At 49.9% G+C, this 16,765-nt stretch overlaps 7 protein-coding genes across 7 annotated transcripts; 3 read left to right on the top strand and 4 right to left on the bottom strand.

Annotated features, from left to right (window-relative positions):
• Positions 1–104: 104 nt before the first annotated feature.
• N7520_000836 (PX and BAR domain-containing protein) lies at positions 105–2,258 on the top strand (the record flags this gene model as incomplete). The annotated part of the gene is made up of 7 exons (XM_057134771.1): positions 105–198; positions 248–513; positions 573–839; positions 889–1,659; positions 1,749–1,934; positions 1,995–2,108; positions 2,163–2,258. 7 exons carry the CDS (start codon positions 105–107, stop codon positions 2,256–2,258), a joined length of 1,794 nt encoding a protein of 597 aa, XP_057000707.1.
• Positions 2,259–3,150: 892 nt separating this feature from the next.
• On the top strand, positions 3,151–4,453 carry N7520_000835 (putative endo-arabinanase; the record flags this gene model as incomplete). The annotated part of the gene is made up of 2 exons (XM_057134770.1): positions 3,151–4,118; positions 4,174–4,453. The coding sequence occupies 2 exons, from the start codon at positions 3,151–3,153 to the stop codon at positions 4,451–4,453; spliced, it is 1,248 nt and encodes a 415-aa protein (XP_057000706.1).
• A 1,301-nt stretch (positions 4,454–5,754) lies between these two features.
• On the bottom strand, positions 5,755–6,866 carry N7520_000834 (uncharacterized protein; the record flags this gene model as incomplete). Its single annotated transcript, XM_057134769.1, has 2 exons — positions 5,755–6,169; positions 6,223–6,866. The coding sequence occupies 2 exons, from the start codon at positions 6,864–6,866 to the stop codon at positions 5,755–5,757; spliced, it is 1,059 nt and encodes a 352-aa protein (XP_057000705.1).
• Positions 6,867–7,282: 416 nt separating this feature from the next.
• On the top strand, positions 7,283–9,140 carry N7520_000833 (GMC family oxidoreductase; the record flags this gene model as incomplete). Its single annotated transcript, XM_057134768.1, has 2 exons — positions 7,283–7,492; positions 7,533–9,140. 2 exons carry the CDS (start codon positions 7,283–7,285, stop codon positions 9,138–9,140), a joined length of 1,818 nt encoding a protein of 605 aa, XP_057000704.1.
• A 169-nt stretch (positions 9,141–9,309) lies between these two features.
• On the bottom strand, positions 9,310–10,275 carry N7520_000832 (uncharacterized protein; the record flags this gene model as incomplete). The annotated part of the gene is made up of 1 exon (XM_057134767.1): positions 9,310–10,275. One exon carries the CDS (start codon positions 10,273–10,275, stop codon positions 9,310–9,312), a length of 966 nt encoding a protein of 321 aa, XP_057000703.1.
• Positions 10,276–10,602: 327 nt separating this feature from the next.
• Positions 10,603–15,641, bottom strand: N7520_000831 (putative ubiquitin-specific protease UBP12; the record flags this gene model as incomplete). The annotated part of the gene is made up of 2 exons (XM_057134766.1): positions 10,603–14,673; positions 15,591–15,641. 2 exons carry the CDS (start codon positions 15,639–15,641, stop codon positions 10,603–10,605), a joined length of 4,122 nt encoding a protein of 1,373 aa, XP_057000702.1.
• A 444-nt stretch (positions 15,642–16,085) lies between these two features.
• N7520_000830 (uncharacterized protein) lies at positions 16,086–16,385 on the bottom strand (the record flags this gene model as incomplete). The annotated part of the gene is made up of 1 exon (XM_057134765.1): positions 16,086–16,385. The coding sequence occupies one exon, from the start codon at positions 16,383–16,385 to the stop codon at positions 16,086–16,088; it is 300 nt and encodes a 99-aa protein (XP_057000701.1).
• Between the last annotated feature and the right edge of the window lie 380 nt (positions 16,386–16,765).

Below are 16,765 nucleotides of genomic sequence, written 5' to 3'. Positions count from 1 at the left end.
CACTCTGCTCTACTGTAGTCGGTGACGTTGTGGCCCCCGCAGCTCCAGGCACACAGCTTCCCCAACCTCCAACATTTGAACTCCGAGGCTCGACAGATTTCAGAATGTGGAACGACGAGGATAATAACCCCTATGGGGCATTTGACCAACATGAAGCTCATCTGTCCGACTCTTTACATTCCGCCGCACTGTCACCTCGTAAGGTCCCACCTCCCCCGGTTCGTTGCATGTCTCTGACCCTCGGTAGCGATTTACGAACATGATTCGACTCCGCCTTCCAGTCGGGATTCTAACATAGACCCCCCAGACTATATTTCTCATCCAGAAGATCTCAGCGATCCCGAGGAAGCCGAATATGGCGCCGCGAGCGAACAATACCCACGGAAGAGTGTTTACGACAGCCGGATTGAGCAGATTCTCTACGAAAACCCCGAAATGCCCATCCTAATCACCGACGCCGGCAAGAATCATGAAGGTGGAGGTAGCTTTATCGTTTATACTATCAGAACCGCGGTAAGGTTTGACATTTTGGATGCCGATTTCGTGGCTGAAGGCTGACACCATTAAACTAGGATTTGGAAGTACGCCGGCGATACTCCGAGTTTGCATCGCTACGACAGACCCTCGTGAACCTCCATCCCACTCTAATAGTGCCCCCGATTCCCGAGAAGCATAGCATGGCCGACTACGCCGCTAAGCCCACCAAAGCCAAAGAAGATACAGCTATCATTGATCTGCGGAAACGAATGTTGGGCGTCTTTTTAAATCGGTGTCGTCGCATGAAGGAGATCAGAGAGGATGGGGTCTGGTGGCGATTCCTGGATCCGAATGTCAGCTGGGTAAGTATCAGGTATCTCCTTGGGAGGATACTGCTGATTTGAGATATAGAACGAGGTCTTACATTCTCACCCCGCATCATCCGTCCCGAAGAATAATCTCAAAGCGCCCCCTCTTGATCCTGCAAACCCAAGCCAAGCGCACAGCTGGCTCCCAGTTCCGTCATCCTCTGCAAAGCTTAGGTCTGGTGGAGCATCGGGAGGCTCAGGATCCCCTACATCGCCAGGAGACAACACCGATGGTTCTCCCACCCACATTCCGGGTCCAGAGATTCTTGGACGCTTCCCGCCAGAGTCGCGAAAATTGAGTGAACAGGAACTGGACCCGTATTTCGTGAATTTTGAAGCTTCCACTCGCGAACTGGAGTTGCTCTTGCAGGGGAATATCGAGAGGGTCAACCGGCGAACTCTATCTCACTTGTCAACGTTATCTGCTGACCTGATGGAACTTGGGGCTCGTTATAATGGATTTTCCCTCTCCGAACAGTCCCCAACCGTGGCTGCTGCTATTGAGCGCATTGGCCAAGCGGCAGACACGTCTTACATCGAGACCGAGGAATTGTCTACTGCACTCAGTGCAAGCTTTGCTGAACCTATGCGGGAGAGTGCACAATTCGCTAGCGTGGTGCGGAGTGTATTACGGTACCGGGTTTTGAAGCGCGTACAAGAAGATATGACTCGCGACGAGCTGGCCAAGAAAAAGACCTTGTTGGATTCCCTTGAGCGTAGCGAGCTGGAGGCAAAGCGCATTGAACAGTATCTCAATCGCACAGACTCCCAATCCCGTACCAAACCGCAGCGCTCTTTATCAACTTCCTCCGCGGTGAGCAGCGAGGGCGACGGCATGGCAAATGCATCCACTGATTCCGAATTCCCCCCCCCCACGAATCACTTGGCTCTCCCACATCCCAGGCCGTATCTAGAAAGCCAGAGCCTTCACCATCCCACTCCCCAGCACACCGCAAGACCTCCAGCGGGACGTTTGTCGCAAACAAAATCTTTGGTCGCATCAGTCACGCCATTCACGGCTTCGCAGACGTAGATCCCGAACGAACTCGTCGGGATCAAATCGGAAAGACCAAGGAGAGTCTCATCCAGGTATGTGGGCCGAGGGTGGCAAAGTAACTGCACTAGATTACGTTCTAACGAAACCCATAGTTGGAACAAGCGTTGGAGGTATCAGAAAAGGACGTGAAAGACGCTAGTGCGGGCGTAATGCAGGATCTACGACGCTTCCAGAAGGATAAAGAAGCCGATCTCCGGCGTTACATGGTATGACCTCTCTTCCCCCACCTTGTGCAGGCAGCTAACCGGGATTGCGCTTAGGTCGCATATGCACGCTGCCACTTGGATTGGGCTCGCAAGAACCTCGAAACCTGGACAGAAGCCAACGATGAAGTCAACAAGATCGTTGCGCGGTAGATTGATGTCTTCGGGTTCTACTCCCAATCCTTCCGGCGTCGGTGTTCGGTTCTATGTTTGGCGGAAAGCATTTGATATATTTCTTCTTTTCTGAATAGCGATCATGCTCAACATTAGCTAAGGTTATCCCGACCATGGCTTTCATATTACTTCTTTTCCCCCGTAGTCTATCCTTGTCTCACCTGTATTCGTCTTAGCCCTCATAGGAACCAAGAACACGAATATTGAAATGTCTTAGAACCTTTTAAAGGGTTTCCCCTTTTCGATCACAATTAGGTCTTTGTTAGTCATAGCACGGTTCCTTGGTGAAGGACCATGGATCCTTAGAACGGGAATGGGCAAGGGCAAGGGCGCTTCCTGACATTCCTCAAGTGGAGCGTTATCACTCACTCCCGTTGGTCAGTGAGATCTTATGGTGGATGATCGACAGGGACTGCATCCGATCGGCGGAAACCTCAGACAGAGGCTCATGATTTTCAATTTTTCCTTGCGTCAATGTCAACCGGTTCACGTCGAGCCAAGAGGTAGTCCTGAATGTTAGGGACGATCCATTTTCTACCCGCGCAATCAACCCGCACAAAGGCGTCAGCATGCATAATTAACCAGCAATCGTTTCCCCGCGATGACCAAAATTAAAGAAGCCTACAGTATCATTCTGCATTCGTTGAAGAAATATTCGCCACGGACATTAGCTTCTGCAAAACATACAGGTCTCTCCGCATTCCGTGCCTTGCAGCGCATACCCACAGGTGGAACCTGCTATCAAGTGGACTGGGTTGCATCCCTCACGGCGAGCCCCTCGGAAAGGTCCCCGCATCACGAAACCACCCTGCTGTGGTGACACGCCGTGCGTCACGACCGAAAAAGATGAGTGCCTAGATCAGCGGACAAGATGATCGTCAGGAGCGACCACTTATCACGGCCGGCGATGCCGCCTGCTAGACGGGTCGAGAATTTCCAACAGGAGTGGTCTCTTTGGCATCTACTGATTCCTCGGCGTTGGATCAAGATGTTGGTTTTGGTAGGTTTGGTTTGCTTCTTCTCGGTCTGTCTTGGTCTAGGCTTGAACCAGAATCAGATTCGAGACCTGGATTCGGATCAGGGTCAGGATGATGGCTTTCAAGACGATGGTGTTGCCTATTTTCCTCCGCCTAGGCAAACGGGACAAAAAACTCATGATCCGACTATTTTGAAGGTTGGCGATGAGTTCTATCTTTACAATGTCGGGTCGCATATCTTCATTTACAATGCGCCTTCTATGGCCGGTCCGTGGAAGCATGTTGGCAGTGTGCTGGATGCCAATAGTGTCATCCCCAAGGGTGATCGTGCTGCTCCCTGGGCACCGACGGTTATTGAATACGACGGAGTCTACTACTGCTATTACAGTGTGAGCAAAGCAGGCTGCCGTGACAGTGCCATCGGTGTGGCGACATCTAATTCTCCTGGACCTGGGAACTGGCATGACCATGGCGCTATTATCCAAACGGGAACTGGCAATGGATCCGATGTGTCGCCCTACACGATCTCGAATGCCATTGACCCGAGTGCATTGATTCTCCCCAATGGTGAAGCATACCTCACATTCGGAAGCTATTGGACTGGTATCTATCAAGTTCCCCTCGGCAAGGATATGATTTCTCCGAAGAGCACTACTGAGCCCGACGCTCGTCACCTTGCCTACGAGCCCAACATGCTTAGCACTCCCAACCGTCACACTAGCTCATTATGCGGTGACCCAACTGGACCACACGCCATCGAGGGAGCATTCATTTCCTATCGTGATGGATATTATTATCTCTGGTTCAGCCACGGCAACTGCTGTAATCTGCATGCGGACAAACTTCCTGCCGCTGGCAAAGAGTATGTGTTGTTAGACCAGTCTCGTTCATCTTATACTGATCCTCCTTAGATACAGTATTCGCGTTGGACGGTCCCAGAATCCTCGTGGTCCCTTCGTCGACAAAACTGGCAAGGACCTTGTCGAAGGTGGTGGCACTATCATATACGGCTCGAACGGCGAAACCTATGCCCCCGGCGGCCAAGGCGTTCTTCGCGACGGCGACACCGACCTTCTCTATTACCACTACCGTGAGTCCATGACTCCTATCCACACACAATCTATGATTTTAACCCTCGCTCCAGAAAATAGAACCATTGGCGTGGCATTTGCAGTACGTGACCCGGCAGGCTTGTAGATCTCGATACTCGCATGTCGATCCTCCTTCATTCCCTTTCCTTACCTTCCTCTACATGCCCATCTCGATACATCATTCATCTGACATAATCTCCCAGGATGCTCTCCTTGGCTTCAATCCACTAAAATACGTCAATGGATGGCCTGTTGCACAGCCATAATGGATCCAATACGTCACCTTCAATCATTTTATCCGATACTCCACCGCCCACATAATCCGACTCAAAATCCGCAATAAATTCGAGCTCGCCCTTCCTTCCTAATTTACCATTCGAATAATCTGGAATGTGAGTCCTGCCGTTCATGATTACGACTACAGACTTTCCGCCATGTCTCATCACACGCGCCTGCGCCCTGATCGACCGGTCCGCGATCAACTTGATATACATACTAGGGATATCATCCGTATCACTCCCATCTGATGCAAAATATGTTGCTACAGTATTTGATTGTTGTCCCAGGGTATATAATTTGATTTACCCGTTCTTATTTACCTTTGCGCGTTTTGCTGAAAAGGTTGTACATATTTGACTTGCATATAGAGGATTATTAGACGGTGTTGGGAAGAGAGTCGAATATCCATTGATTCATAGACTTGATCGAACTGTTTGGCTATTCAATATTAGATGTTGTAATGAACCTGGTAAAGAGCGTTCAACTCCTGGAAATTCCAATAGTGAGTTACGTCCATTTTTGAATACTTGAGAGATGTACGTGAGAAGGAAATACATTCAGGAATAGACAATCTTACATAGTAATTCAATTTCTCCAATGCACCAAACAATTTATTTGCAATACCTATTGTCGTCCTCGAAGTTCGTAGATGCGCCTGGCACAACGGAACTGTTCCAACATTGAAGTCAACTTGGCATTTTGTGTAGCCAGTATTGAGGCACTTCTCTTATTTATTATTCTTCATGTCTATTTTTAGCTCCTCGGGCTTGCAGGCTCGTGGACGAAGGTCCACTTCAATGACAAATAATGGAGACAAAATCACTGGGGCTGCTCCTTGATGCCAGCTATCTTCTAATAGGCCCACCTTATAATCCTAATAAACAAAACCGCTCACTTAGTACCAGAAAGGCCACGTGTTGTGCTTAGAATTCTATCATTCTTTTAGTGATGACTTGCAAGCCGCTATTTCCGAGAGAGACATTTTTCTAGTGGTCCAAGACCCGCCCTTGTATAAGCACGCCTGAATGAGATTTATCTCCATGAAGAAACCACAGGAACAAGAGGGTCTCGACGAATATTTGTGTGGCAAATAGATTATTCATTTGTATCCAGAGTATTACATATTCATTAGTGTCCTTTGCGTTCCCCAACCACACTCCTCGGAAATTGACGCGGCCCATCCTGTGAGCGGCTATCATGCGAACGATCATTCAAAGATCCCTCATCAGACGCTGACCTTTGATCCAGCTCTGTGAGTGGATACTCAATATCTACATCGTGGATCCGGTCAAACGTATTATTCTTGCTGAGGATAGGCTTGGGACCCGATGCCGGGTGTGTAGAATATCCCGCTTTGGCACTCGCGAACAAAGCCGGACACGCAGCCTTGAGAATAGGTCGGAGCATAGGAGCACAGGCGTTACTAATAGCAAGGGCTGGCTCAGTGACACTCCAAAATGCAGCCCAGGTCATAGAGAAGGGAAGGTCGCTGAAGTTGACAGTCGTGAGGACACGAATACGGATGATAGTGATAGAGGAGATACTAAGACTCATTAGATTGGTGTCGCTAGGGTAGATGCTAAGGTCCAGACTCACAAGATACCCAGACCGAAGATACCATACAAAGCCATCTTCGTTCCGAGGGACATTTGCAATTTCCAGATAAAGCGGATTGGCAAAGCCATGATCATCACGTCTGTGATTAGATTGAAAGCGCCAATGGTGGAAAATGCCACATTTTGGCTCGCACAGTGGCCCGGTACTGTTGCATCCCAATTCTTCTCGAAAGGTATGCAGATCAGGAAGATTTGAAGCATACTGCCTGTCCAGTATGAGGCTGCACATCCCATACAAATCCATGTCAGGATACGAAACTCCCTCGTCACAAAGATGCGTAGGTAGAAGAATAGATAGCTGAACTTGGCCAGGACCATCGCATTATAGTAAACGATTTGATAGATGATCAGCATTTTCACCATCAAGATCGTATTTGCTGTGGGAAGATCGGTGACATGATGCCGCATTCCCACGCGGGCGTAATGGTATTGCATGGCTAGCATGCCATAGGTGTGTAGCATGGCCGCAATGCAGAAAGCATCGTCCCACCAGATCTTGCTTCGTCTGATATATCTGGAGAGAAAGCGTAATACCATCATAAAGGTAGCCACAGCGACCAGCACTGTGTTAGCGATGAGTTGGTCCCGGACGAGGGAATAGGCGAAGATGTTGTAGAACTTCATCCTGTTGCTTTTTTTTTCTCTCCTCCAAAGACAACCCACGGAGATGACTTTAAAGTTAAGAGAAAAATCCCATTGGAGCTGAAATTTGACAGGGGAAATGACCTTTCATTTTCCTGATTATCATTGATCGGCAGACAATTAACCTTCCTTGGTTGACGGGCCGTTGGAATTGCGGGCCGAAGGATGAAATAATGGATCTGATGGCTGATTATTACTCATCCCATTGGTTTCAAACTAAGCTAACTTATATAGCTTTACATTAGCCTAATACTGAAGAACGCTAATCCTTCGACTAGACTGAACAAGGTTGTGATAATCCCCGAACCCCCGAAACGTGGCCGGGCAGCTTCCGTTCTTCCTGCCCCTCCACGCGTCTTCGTCTTTTTTCCTCCCTGAATTCCGCCCCCCAAATCAACATGAATGAAGAATACGACTACATCATCATTGGCGCTGGTATTGGCGGTTTGGTTTTAGCGAACCGACTTAGCGAAGATGCCGCTGTCAAGGTCCTCCTTATTGAGGCGGGTCCCAATCGTATCGGGGATCCGTTTATTGACACTCCAGGTCTGTTGAGCACCCTATATGGAAACCCAGATTATGACTGGGACTATATGAGTGTCCCCCAGGTAAGTCCAATGACCTGCTATCTCGTATCTATGCTCACAGTGTAAGGTCCATGCGAACAACCGACAAATTGGACAGCCTCGCGGCCGCGTCGTTGGAGGCTCCTCTGCCATGAACTTCTCGGTAGTCATGTACCCCACTGAATCAAACTTCCAGGCCTGGGAAGCATTGGGGAACCCCGGCTGGGGCGCTCAGAGTATGGCCCCATACCTGCGCAAATTCCACACATACTCATCCCCGAGCGAGGCCACCGCAGAACTCCTTGACACGCCTCGGTATATGAATGCCGAAAAACAGGGATCCACGGGCCCAGTCCCTATATCTCTGCCAGACGTGTTCGGGCCATTCAACAAGGCGTGGGATGAGACATTCGCGGAGCTGGGCTGGAAAACAGATGCCGATCCCATCGAGGGCCGCAAGCTGGGTGCTTTCACGTCCCCGTTGACGGTGGATGCCGGGAAGGGAAAACGAGGATACGCGGCTGCATACTACTCCCCCGAAGTAGCGGCCCGCCCTAACTTGCACCTCATGGCTGAGACAATGGTTCAGAAAATCATCCTCATCGAGGAAGACGGAGAGGTCGTCGCCAGGGGCGTACAGGTCGAGACTCATAAAGGCCAATCCAGGATCCACGCAAAGAAAGAAGTTATCGTGTGCGGAGGTAGTCTGAACACTCCCCAGATCCTAGAGCTCTCCGGTATCGGAAACGCAGAGCTTCTTCGCAAATACAATATCCCAGTGGTGATCGACAACCCTGCGGTGGGCGAGAACCTGCAAGACCACAGCATCACAAGTATCAACTTCGAGATCGCCGATGGCCAGGTCTCAGGTGATATCATGCGTGATCCAGCCGTTGTGGAAGCCCTGATCAACCTCTACGAACAGACCCGTGCAGGTCCATTGGCAGGTATGCCGATTAGCATGGCGTATCTTCCCTTCGTCAATGGCCAGGGTGTAGTTCCCAAAGAAGAAGCCGAGGAACTTCTAGCGAAATACCTTGATCAGGATGATATCCCTGCCAGCCTGCGCGCGCAGTACACTCACCTTCGCAACATTCTTCTGAATCCCGAGGACGCCTCTTCGCATTACCTTTTCCTTCCGGCGCAGCTGCACATTAACCCCGGTAAGACCACGCTTACTGACGTGCTAGAGAAGAAACTTCCGGAGAATTATATCTCCATTATGATGTTGCATAATCACCCGTTCTCGCGTGGGTCGGTTCATATCGCATCTGCGAGCAGTGATGATAAACCTACCTATGATCCCAACTTGCTTTCGCACCCACTCGATGTCGAGCTTATGGCTCGACAGATGCAGTTCGTGGATCGTATCTCCACAACGGGCCCATTTGCCGCTCTCCTCAAGCCTGGGAAGCGCATGCCGGAGAATACAAATGATTTGAGTGACTTGGAGCACGCGAAGAAGGTTGTGAAAGAGCGGGTGTTTACTTGTTTCCATCCCGCCGGCACGTGTGCTATGTTGCCGAAGGAGGCTGGTGGTGTTGTTGATTTCAATCTGAAGGTGTACGGGACAAGAAATTTGAGGGTAGTGGATGCGAGTATCTTCCCTCTTGAGCCGAGTGGGAACATTCAGTCAACTGTGTATGCTGTTGCGGAGAGAGCAGCTGATTTGATCAAGAGCCAATCTTAGTTATATGAATAAGTCATGAAGACGAACGAATTCATAAGGATACATTTGTATAGACACGCAACGTCAATTCCCTGATAAAGTATACTGTATAATGTAAACCGCCTATACCGAAACACAGAGAAACCAGAAAAAATGTATGGTAACGAAGAGAAACCTCTGGGTAAAAACGTCAACGTTCTATAACCACTTTGCCATCCTCATTCATCTCCTCCCTCTGCTCAACAACCTTGGCATCAGAACCAGAATCTCTATCAACCTCCACGCCAGGGAACAAATCCAGAGAATGCTCATATTCCGCCAACTCCGCATTCTGTCGGTTCACGACCTCCACCTCGACAGGTCTGGAAATGTTATTGAAAAACATATAAGTCGTGCGCGGCGCCAGCCTCAACGGATCATAACCCTGATCCAATACGTCCACATCCTCTGTAAGGAAGAAGTTGCCACGGCAAAATCCAGCATAACCATATCCATAGTCCAAAGGCCCCTCACAGGGAGCTGGAGCCAGGGCTGGGATCGAGGCTGGGGCTGGTGCTGCTGAAACAGGGACAGGGACAGGGGCATGTGGTGGTACGGCTGGGGCTCGGGCTCGTGAAGATCCTCGAGGACGTTCACGACCCTGTCTTCGTCCCCGAGAGGGTTCGCGGAAGAGATCTGCAGCCGGAGCCACAAAATGCTGCTGATCGTGTCTTCGACAATGAGTAGAAAATTGCTGCGCATTTCCAGCTCTGACGGGAAATTCGTCGTCAGATGGAACAGCCACCGACTTATCGAGATCTTCTGTTTGAAAAGGGCGTAGCAGTGCAGCTGCTTGTGCTATTGGAATGGATTTGTTCTGTCGATGAGGGCGGGTTGTCAGCGGGGTTTCATTTGCGATGGACATGTCATCGGAGGTGACGGCTGCAGACTCGAGATCCTCTGTACAAGAGGGCCGCAAGACAGAGGCGACTTCTGTGAGAGAGGTGGCTGCATCATTCTGGCGACGGGGACGAGTGGAGAGAGGGTGGTCAGGTGTAAAGGGCATATCGTCTGAAGTGATGGCTGCTGATGCCGCTGAATGAACATCACGGTGAGGTTTGAAGTGTCGGTTTAGCAGGGGTAAGTCTGAACTTGAACCGGATTCATGTGAAGACATGGTGACAAAGGTAATATACGGGAAGACAAATTAAATACTTCTAAGATTTGATGATTGGAGTGAATGTGAAGAAGTTGGTATTGTGGAAGATGCTTTTTTCAATCCAAGAGACTGAAAGCTCTTTCCTACTCTCCTTCCCTTCCTTCCTTCCCTCCCCTCGATTCACCACCTTTTTTGTATTGCCGTGGTTAACGCCGAGTTCACCTAGTAAATCACACAACATACAATGATTTAAAAGACGAATGAGTGCATAATGGACATGATAACATTGAAACATGAAACGTTTAGTCACATACGAATCCACGGATTCGACAGGAGTGGGTCTTTTTACTTCTCGTCTTCGCCGACGCGGAGCTCAACAACTGGCAGCTCGTCATCGGAATCATCGTCATGTTGGGCTGGGACGTCCTCAAACAGGGAGCCTTCATTGTCAAGCTCCTGGAGACGATCTTCGGGTTCAGAATTCCCGTCCTCGACGGCGACAGTGCTGTCATTATCATCAGAGCCGTCATGCTGGAATGACCAGGAAGGCCCTTGGAAGAGGCTCATTGGGTTGGGCTCGGGCTCTTCCGATGACTCCCGCTCGGACACCTGCGGTTCTGGCTCCTTCATCTCAACCTCAATGGGCTTCTCGGTACCATCGCGGTAGGCGGTCACGAGTTTCTGGAGCTCAGGCCCACCCAGGGGACCGGCAGACTTGCGGCGGTAGAAGAGGAGATACGCCGCTGGGCAAACAACGGTGTCTTCCGGACGGGAGATAAGAGTAGCGGAGGAGTCTAAATTGACTTGGTCAGTATATAAGATGAAAAGATCAGCGAATGAGGTAGACAAACCATTGAAGGAAACCCAGTCCCCGGTCACCCAGTTCTTGGCATAGGCGTAGTAATGTCCACCAGACATGGTGCCAGAGTGACAGTCAACGGCGAAGAGATCATACTCGAACGTCTTTCCAGCAGCTGGCCCCGTTACATGCTTGGACAGATCCAAGTCCTCAATAGGGAAGTGAACCAAGGTGCTGAGCTTCGATCGAGATGTCCGATTGGCCGTCCCGAGCTGCATAAAACGCTTTAGATGAATGACAAGAATGTCAGGAGCATACCACAACTGGAACTGCTTGCTGGCCTGACGATGTTCCTTGCAGCGAGGACAGTACCAGGCATCATCCTTTGAAAGAACCTCCGCCTTGCTGAACTCATTCAGACACTCCTCTAGCGGAATTCCCTCCTGGCGCTTAGCCTCACGCTTGGCACGGCGATGAGCGATTTCGGGATCATTAATGTATTTGGGGTTCTCATATGTCGGCTTCCCTTGGTCTGTGTCCCGCTTGTTGTTGTTACCGCCAAAGAGAAGGTGGCGAGCTTTATCATTCCACTCGAGAATGATGGCCTCTCCAGAGCAAATAAGCGGCTCGTCCTGCAGTGGGTTGTCCAGCTTCACAGACTTCTCAGACTCGCTGCGAGCATCGCTGTTCTCATCGATAGAGCTGTTATCCGAGCCCTGCTGAGAGATGGCAGATAAACGAGAAGCGATCGAGGGCCAGTCTTTGAAAGCATCCATCTGGCGTCCGCGCGGGATGGGCTCATTGGTGGCCATGTACTTGACATCAAAAAGACCCAAAAGTTGATCGGATACGTCAGCATCAGCAGAAGTATCTTCAGTAAGTTCTGTGTCCCCAGTGGATGTGCTGGCGGTCGGCGAGACGTCTTGCATCGAAACATCGACTATACTGTCATCTCCTTCAACCGACGCGGTCTTGATTTTTGAGTCCACAGACTCGGCGTCATCTTCATTCATCACCACAGTATCCGAATCCTCGGCGCCCTGGTCATCCTGAACGGGTTGGGATTGCTCACGGGTTGATGGGTTCTGCTTGCCTAGATTTTCGCGGGTCGTCATTGTAGAAACATGGGAAAGAATCTTGCGGTAAATTGTGCTCAGGTCTCGAACCTCATCTTTAGAGAATGAAAGAATGGTCGGGCAAGCAAACTGGTCATGCCGGAGTCGGTTCTTGTTGCCCTTCATTGGCACACCCTTGCGATGGAACACGGGCACGAGGATGCGGTCTTTTGAAGCAGGAGTCTCCAGCTCGATAAATACAACTGCGTCATCGGGCTTCAGGCTAAGTTCATGATAGGATTTGAGTTCTTTGTTGAAAATCTGCCAGAATCCGCCATTGTTGAGTTCAGCGCCAATCAGTCTGTCGGTGGGAATGTTCGTCCGCTTGGAGACGGCTTCATTCAGGTCTTTGACTGTTCCGGTGTTGTCGACTTCAACAGTAAACCGCACCGGGGGCGAATTTAGAGACTGGAATATGATATCGCGGCAAATGATGTTGCGTTGATCGGGGATGGGTAGAGTCAAACTGCTGAACGGGTCGAACATGATGCTAACTTTACCACAGTCGGGGCAAACCAGGGTAGATTTGTACATGCCTGCAAACAAATCCGTGATCACGGAGTCATTCCGAGCCTTGTAAATCTCCCATGATTTTTTCGCGAACTCTTCCAAGGCCTCACGGTTATTAACCATCTCATCCGTAGAATCGGGCTTCTCGATGTATGGCTTTCGAAGAACCCGGTTGAGATCCTCGGACAGTCCATCCAGAGCGAACATCAGGAACTCTTGGCTGTCATGTTGATCCCAGCCCGCCATCATGGGGTTGTTGCGACCAACCTGGCTGCGAAAGCGACGGGGGGTGATACAAGGAGAGGGTTTCGAGTAAACTTCATTCACCAGTCCGGCATATGCCCTGGCAAGCTCGCCGTGGTATCCCAAGGGGTTGTCGGTGTTCAGTTCTTTTTTGTGCGCTTGTTTCAGGAAGTAAACACTCAATTCCTCTACTGCTCGGATACATTGCGTCGCAGCATTCATGTAGCAAGTGTTTCCTAAATTGGTAAAACCAGTGCGACCCAACTGGTGGCCTTTGGGCTTCCTGCCGTGTGGGAGATCTGGAGCTGGAGTTGATCGACCGCTGGTCGCGGGACTCTTAACAGACGAAATGACAGAAGTCACTTCTTTCTTCGGCTGTTCGGTAGGAATTCCCAAGCGCTTCAGAGTCTTTGCTGAAACTTCTGACACCCATTCATCCTTGCCAACCTGCTCCTCAAGAACTACAGTGTCGGTCGGGAGAAGCTCGACCGTGGTTACTGACGCGCGACCATTGTAGTTCGGGTTGTTAGTTTGGTCCCTGCCCTGGACCACCAACTCCCGCTGTGTGTCAGGAATGGACAAAAATGTGTTGAGGTCAACGACAAGATTCTTGTGTGCAGAGGCAATCAAGCCTGCAGGCGGTGCGGGTGATGCGGTACGGGAGGGGCCGGGAGTGTTCGAAGCCGATGCATTGGCGCTGGGGATACCACCGGTGATTTTCCACACCCGTACCTTGGTCGCAATATCAATCCCAGCCAGCTGCTTGGCCTGCTTCAGCCACACCATGTAAGGTGTTTGACGACCCGTCAACAATTTAGCTGGGGGAAGATTCTTCTCCTTCAGGGTCTGAGGGGTCATGCCCGCAGTCGGGTTTGGCAATTTGAAGATAGTGAGAATTGGAGGGTTTAGTTCGTAAATGATGTTTGCTTGACCATGGGGGTTAGTATCGTGAGCAAAGCGAGTGATGACGGGCGTGCCATCAGCGACGCCGTACCACTTCACGATCAGGTCCCAGGCCTCCTGCGGGGCAATCTCGTAATCTTCGCCAAGTTGTAAACCCGGTCGCAGCGGCACAAACACATCGCCTTGTTCGTCTTTCAGATCATCTTTGGGGCCGATATCTAGGACAATGTCGGTGTTGTCGACCGGGCCCAGTTCGCTATCCAGGGAGTCCTTGTCTGCCCTGTCGGCGTGGGTGGAGCTCCGTGCAAGAACCTTCCGCAGCCATGTGGAAGTGATCAAAAAACCTTTTTGGCCATTCACCAGCGGCTTTTCCATCAGCTGGAAGACCTGAGCCACCTGTTCGTCGATCAGGTTTGAGGCGCCCTTGCCGACGGTGCTCACGCCGCCATCGAGATCGGAGTCTTCGATCTCGGAGGCAGGACGCTTCTCGCCAGGTGAGGGCTCGCGGCCATCGCCGTTGGTGATGCCGTCACAGGGATCGGATTGCATATCGGAATCGTTGGAGGAGAGGCTCAAGTCGGCGGTGGCGGTCGCGGGTGTGGGCGAGCGGCCACCAGAGGGAGATTGAGGCCCACGGGTTTGTGTTTGGAGATGTGCCGGAACGTAAGGACGAGGAGACAAGGACGAGCGTTGGCTTCGGGAAGTTGATCGAGACGCTTGACGTGGCGAATTAGACGAGGGTTGAGATCGGCCGTGACGTCGTGCCTCTCCTGGGCTGGCCTCCGGGGAAACTTTGCGACGCTTGGTTGAAGACGTCTTGACGAGGAGCTGCGCACTTAGTGGCAGCTCGAGGGAAAACAAAAGGAAAAAGGAAAAGAGAGGGGGGGAGATTAACGATGTTAAGGCAAATCAAACCCCAGATCCTGAATAAGGGTGGGAACTAAGCACTTGAAAATTGCGAGTTTGCGATGAACTGGCAGAAAATTAGCTCCGAATAGGTTTTTTTTTCTCCGGCCCGAAGCACTTGCATTGGTGATTAGTATCTGATGTATCGAAATTGAAAAATGCAAAATTGGGAGATTCAAATTCAGAATTTAATGAAGAATGACAATAAAGAGAAGTGGGTGAAGTTTTTACTTTTTACAGTAGGAAGTGAGTGAATGTGACCAATAAATATACTAACACCCTCATGAACAACACCACCCTTAGGGCTATTTGTCACGAACTTCAATTCACTTCGGCTTAAAATGAGTTAATTACGACGAATGAACAAGTTATTCATGGTCACATGTGTGCTTTCACCTAAAGATTCTCATTACACAACCACTTCATGAACCAGAATTCAATCACCTCGCCCTTGATATTGTCCTCGAATACTCATTTCTTGCCCTCCATAACCTTTGCACTATATTTCCATGCTTTTCCCATGCTCATGGTTCTTCTATAGTATTAAGGCGAGATTCAGTTGGCCGAATAGCTGACCAGAATCACTAGACTGTGTCAGTACCAAAACACCAAGATCTTCTGCTTCTCAACTTACGGAGTAGACCTTCGACAATGCTTCATTTATCTCTTGGACTGGAAGATGACTGAGATGATTGAGAGGAATCTTTTGGGGGCCTGTAGTTTCTATCTGTCTTGTCGTTGTCAATCCACGCGGGATGTCTCTGGACGTTTTTGCTCGCATCGCGGGGACGTAGGTTATAGCGTGGTCCCTGAGCTTCTCTGATGAGCTCGGCAGAAGGTGGTTCAGACTTGGACACGGGAGGGAATAAAGCTTTGGCTTTACTAAGTTGTTCAGATGTGTAAGACATGGCAAATATCGGGATGGCGCGACGAAGGAAGATGGTTGGGATATAGAAGGAGAAAGATTACAATTTAAAGTGGCACTCGAGATGGAAGGTCAAATCATTTTCATTGATGGATCTTTGACCACAAATGAAATACATAGACAGTCACAAACAGTAGTAACATGGTTAAAAAAAAGTATACATTCATCATGAATTAAGTCCAATGGACATAAGCAACTGGCTTGAATGCTTCACAAGCGACATTTTTCGGCGACCTGTTCCGCACCACTCGCAAATTCAGACGCATATTTGAGGAAAGCAGCCGCTTCAACAGCCGGTCTTCCTGCTGCAGACTGGAGCATTGTCTGCACGGTCAAACGGTTCAAGGCGGCGTTGAATCAGTCTTCTGGAACCCTGGCTAACTTCCCTCGAGATCTCATCCAGACATGAAGTATTCCACAGGCACAATCACTGCCCTGCGCTTTGAATACAGGAAGGTGCAGTAGAAATGCGCTGCGCCGGAGACTGCACTTGCTCCGGATGCGCCTCCGGGATCGCATTGTTCGCGAGAAGCACGAGCATGAGCAGCAGACCGAAGACAAGCAGCCCAATCAAAAGGAATAAGAAATTTCTCTCCGTACACCAATTTGGCTTCTTCCACTTACCGTCATCGTCAACCACAGGAGGCTGAGCCTCGATATCTTCGGCGGTCTTGGGCTGCTGCCCGCCGAAGTAAGCCCGTTCGGGCAAGGAAATAAGTGTAGACATGGAGTTGGTTGAAGTAATATTTGATTTATTTGTGTTGGTAATTGTGGAATAGCTTTGAGATGCAGGAGGTGAAGAGAAGATGAAGAAGAGAAGGAGAGAAGGTGAAAGCGAGCGAGGGTAATAAGTATACTCTGTTATTAAGCTTGAACTTTACTGTCTACATACTATTCCATTTTTGACGAGTACTAATTTACTGAATACTCTAGTCGCTAAATTAAGCTTAGTTTTGTTCGGCGGCGACTATTTAGGGCATCTCGATTCCAAATTTGAACTGATCTTTTTCAAGGTTCTGGCAGGATCCCTGAAACTACATTTTGATATTCAAGGAACTCTGAAAAAATGCTCACACTGGAATCATCTATCATACTAGCCCGACCCGA

This window comes from Penicillium odoratum (genome assembly GCF_028828045.1).
Source record: "Penicillium odoratum strain IBT 22623 chromosome Unknown utg000001l_segment0_segment0, whole genome shotgun sequence".
NCBI lineage: Eukaryota > Fungi > Ascomycota > Eurotiomycetes > Eurotiales > Aspergillaceae > Penicillium > Penicillium odoratum.
This window is presented reverse-complemented; position numbering and strand designations above follow the sequence as displayed.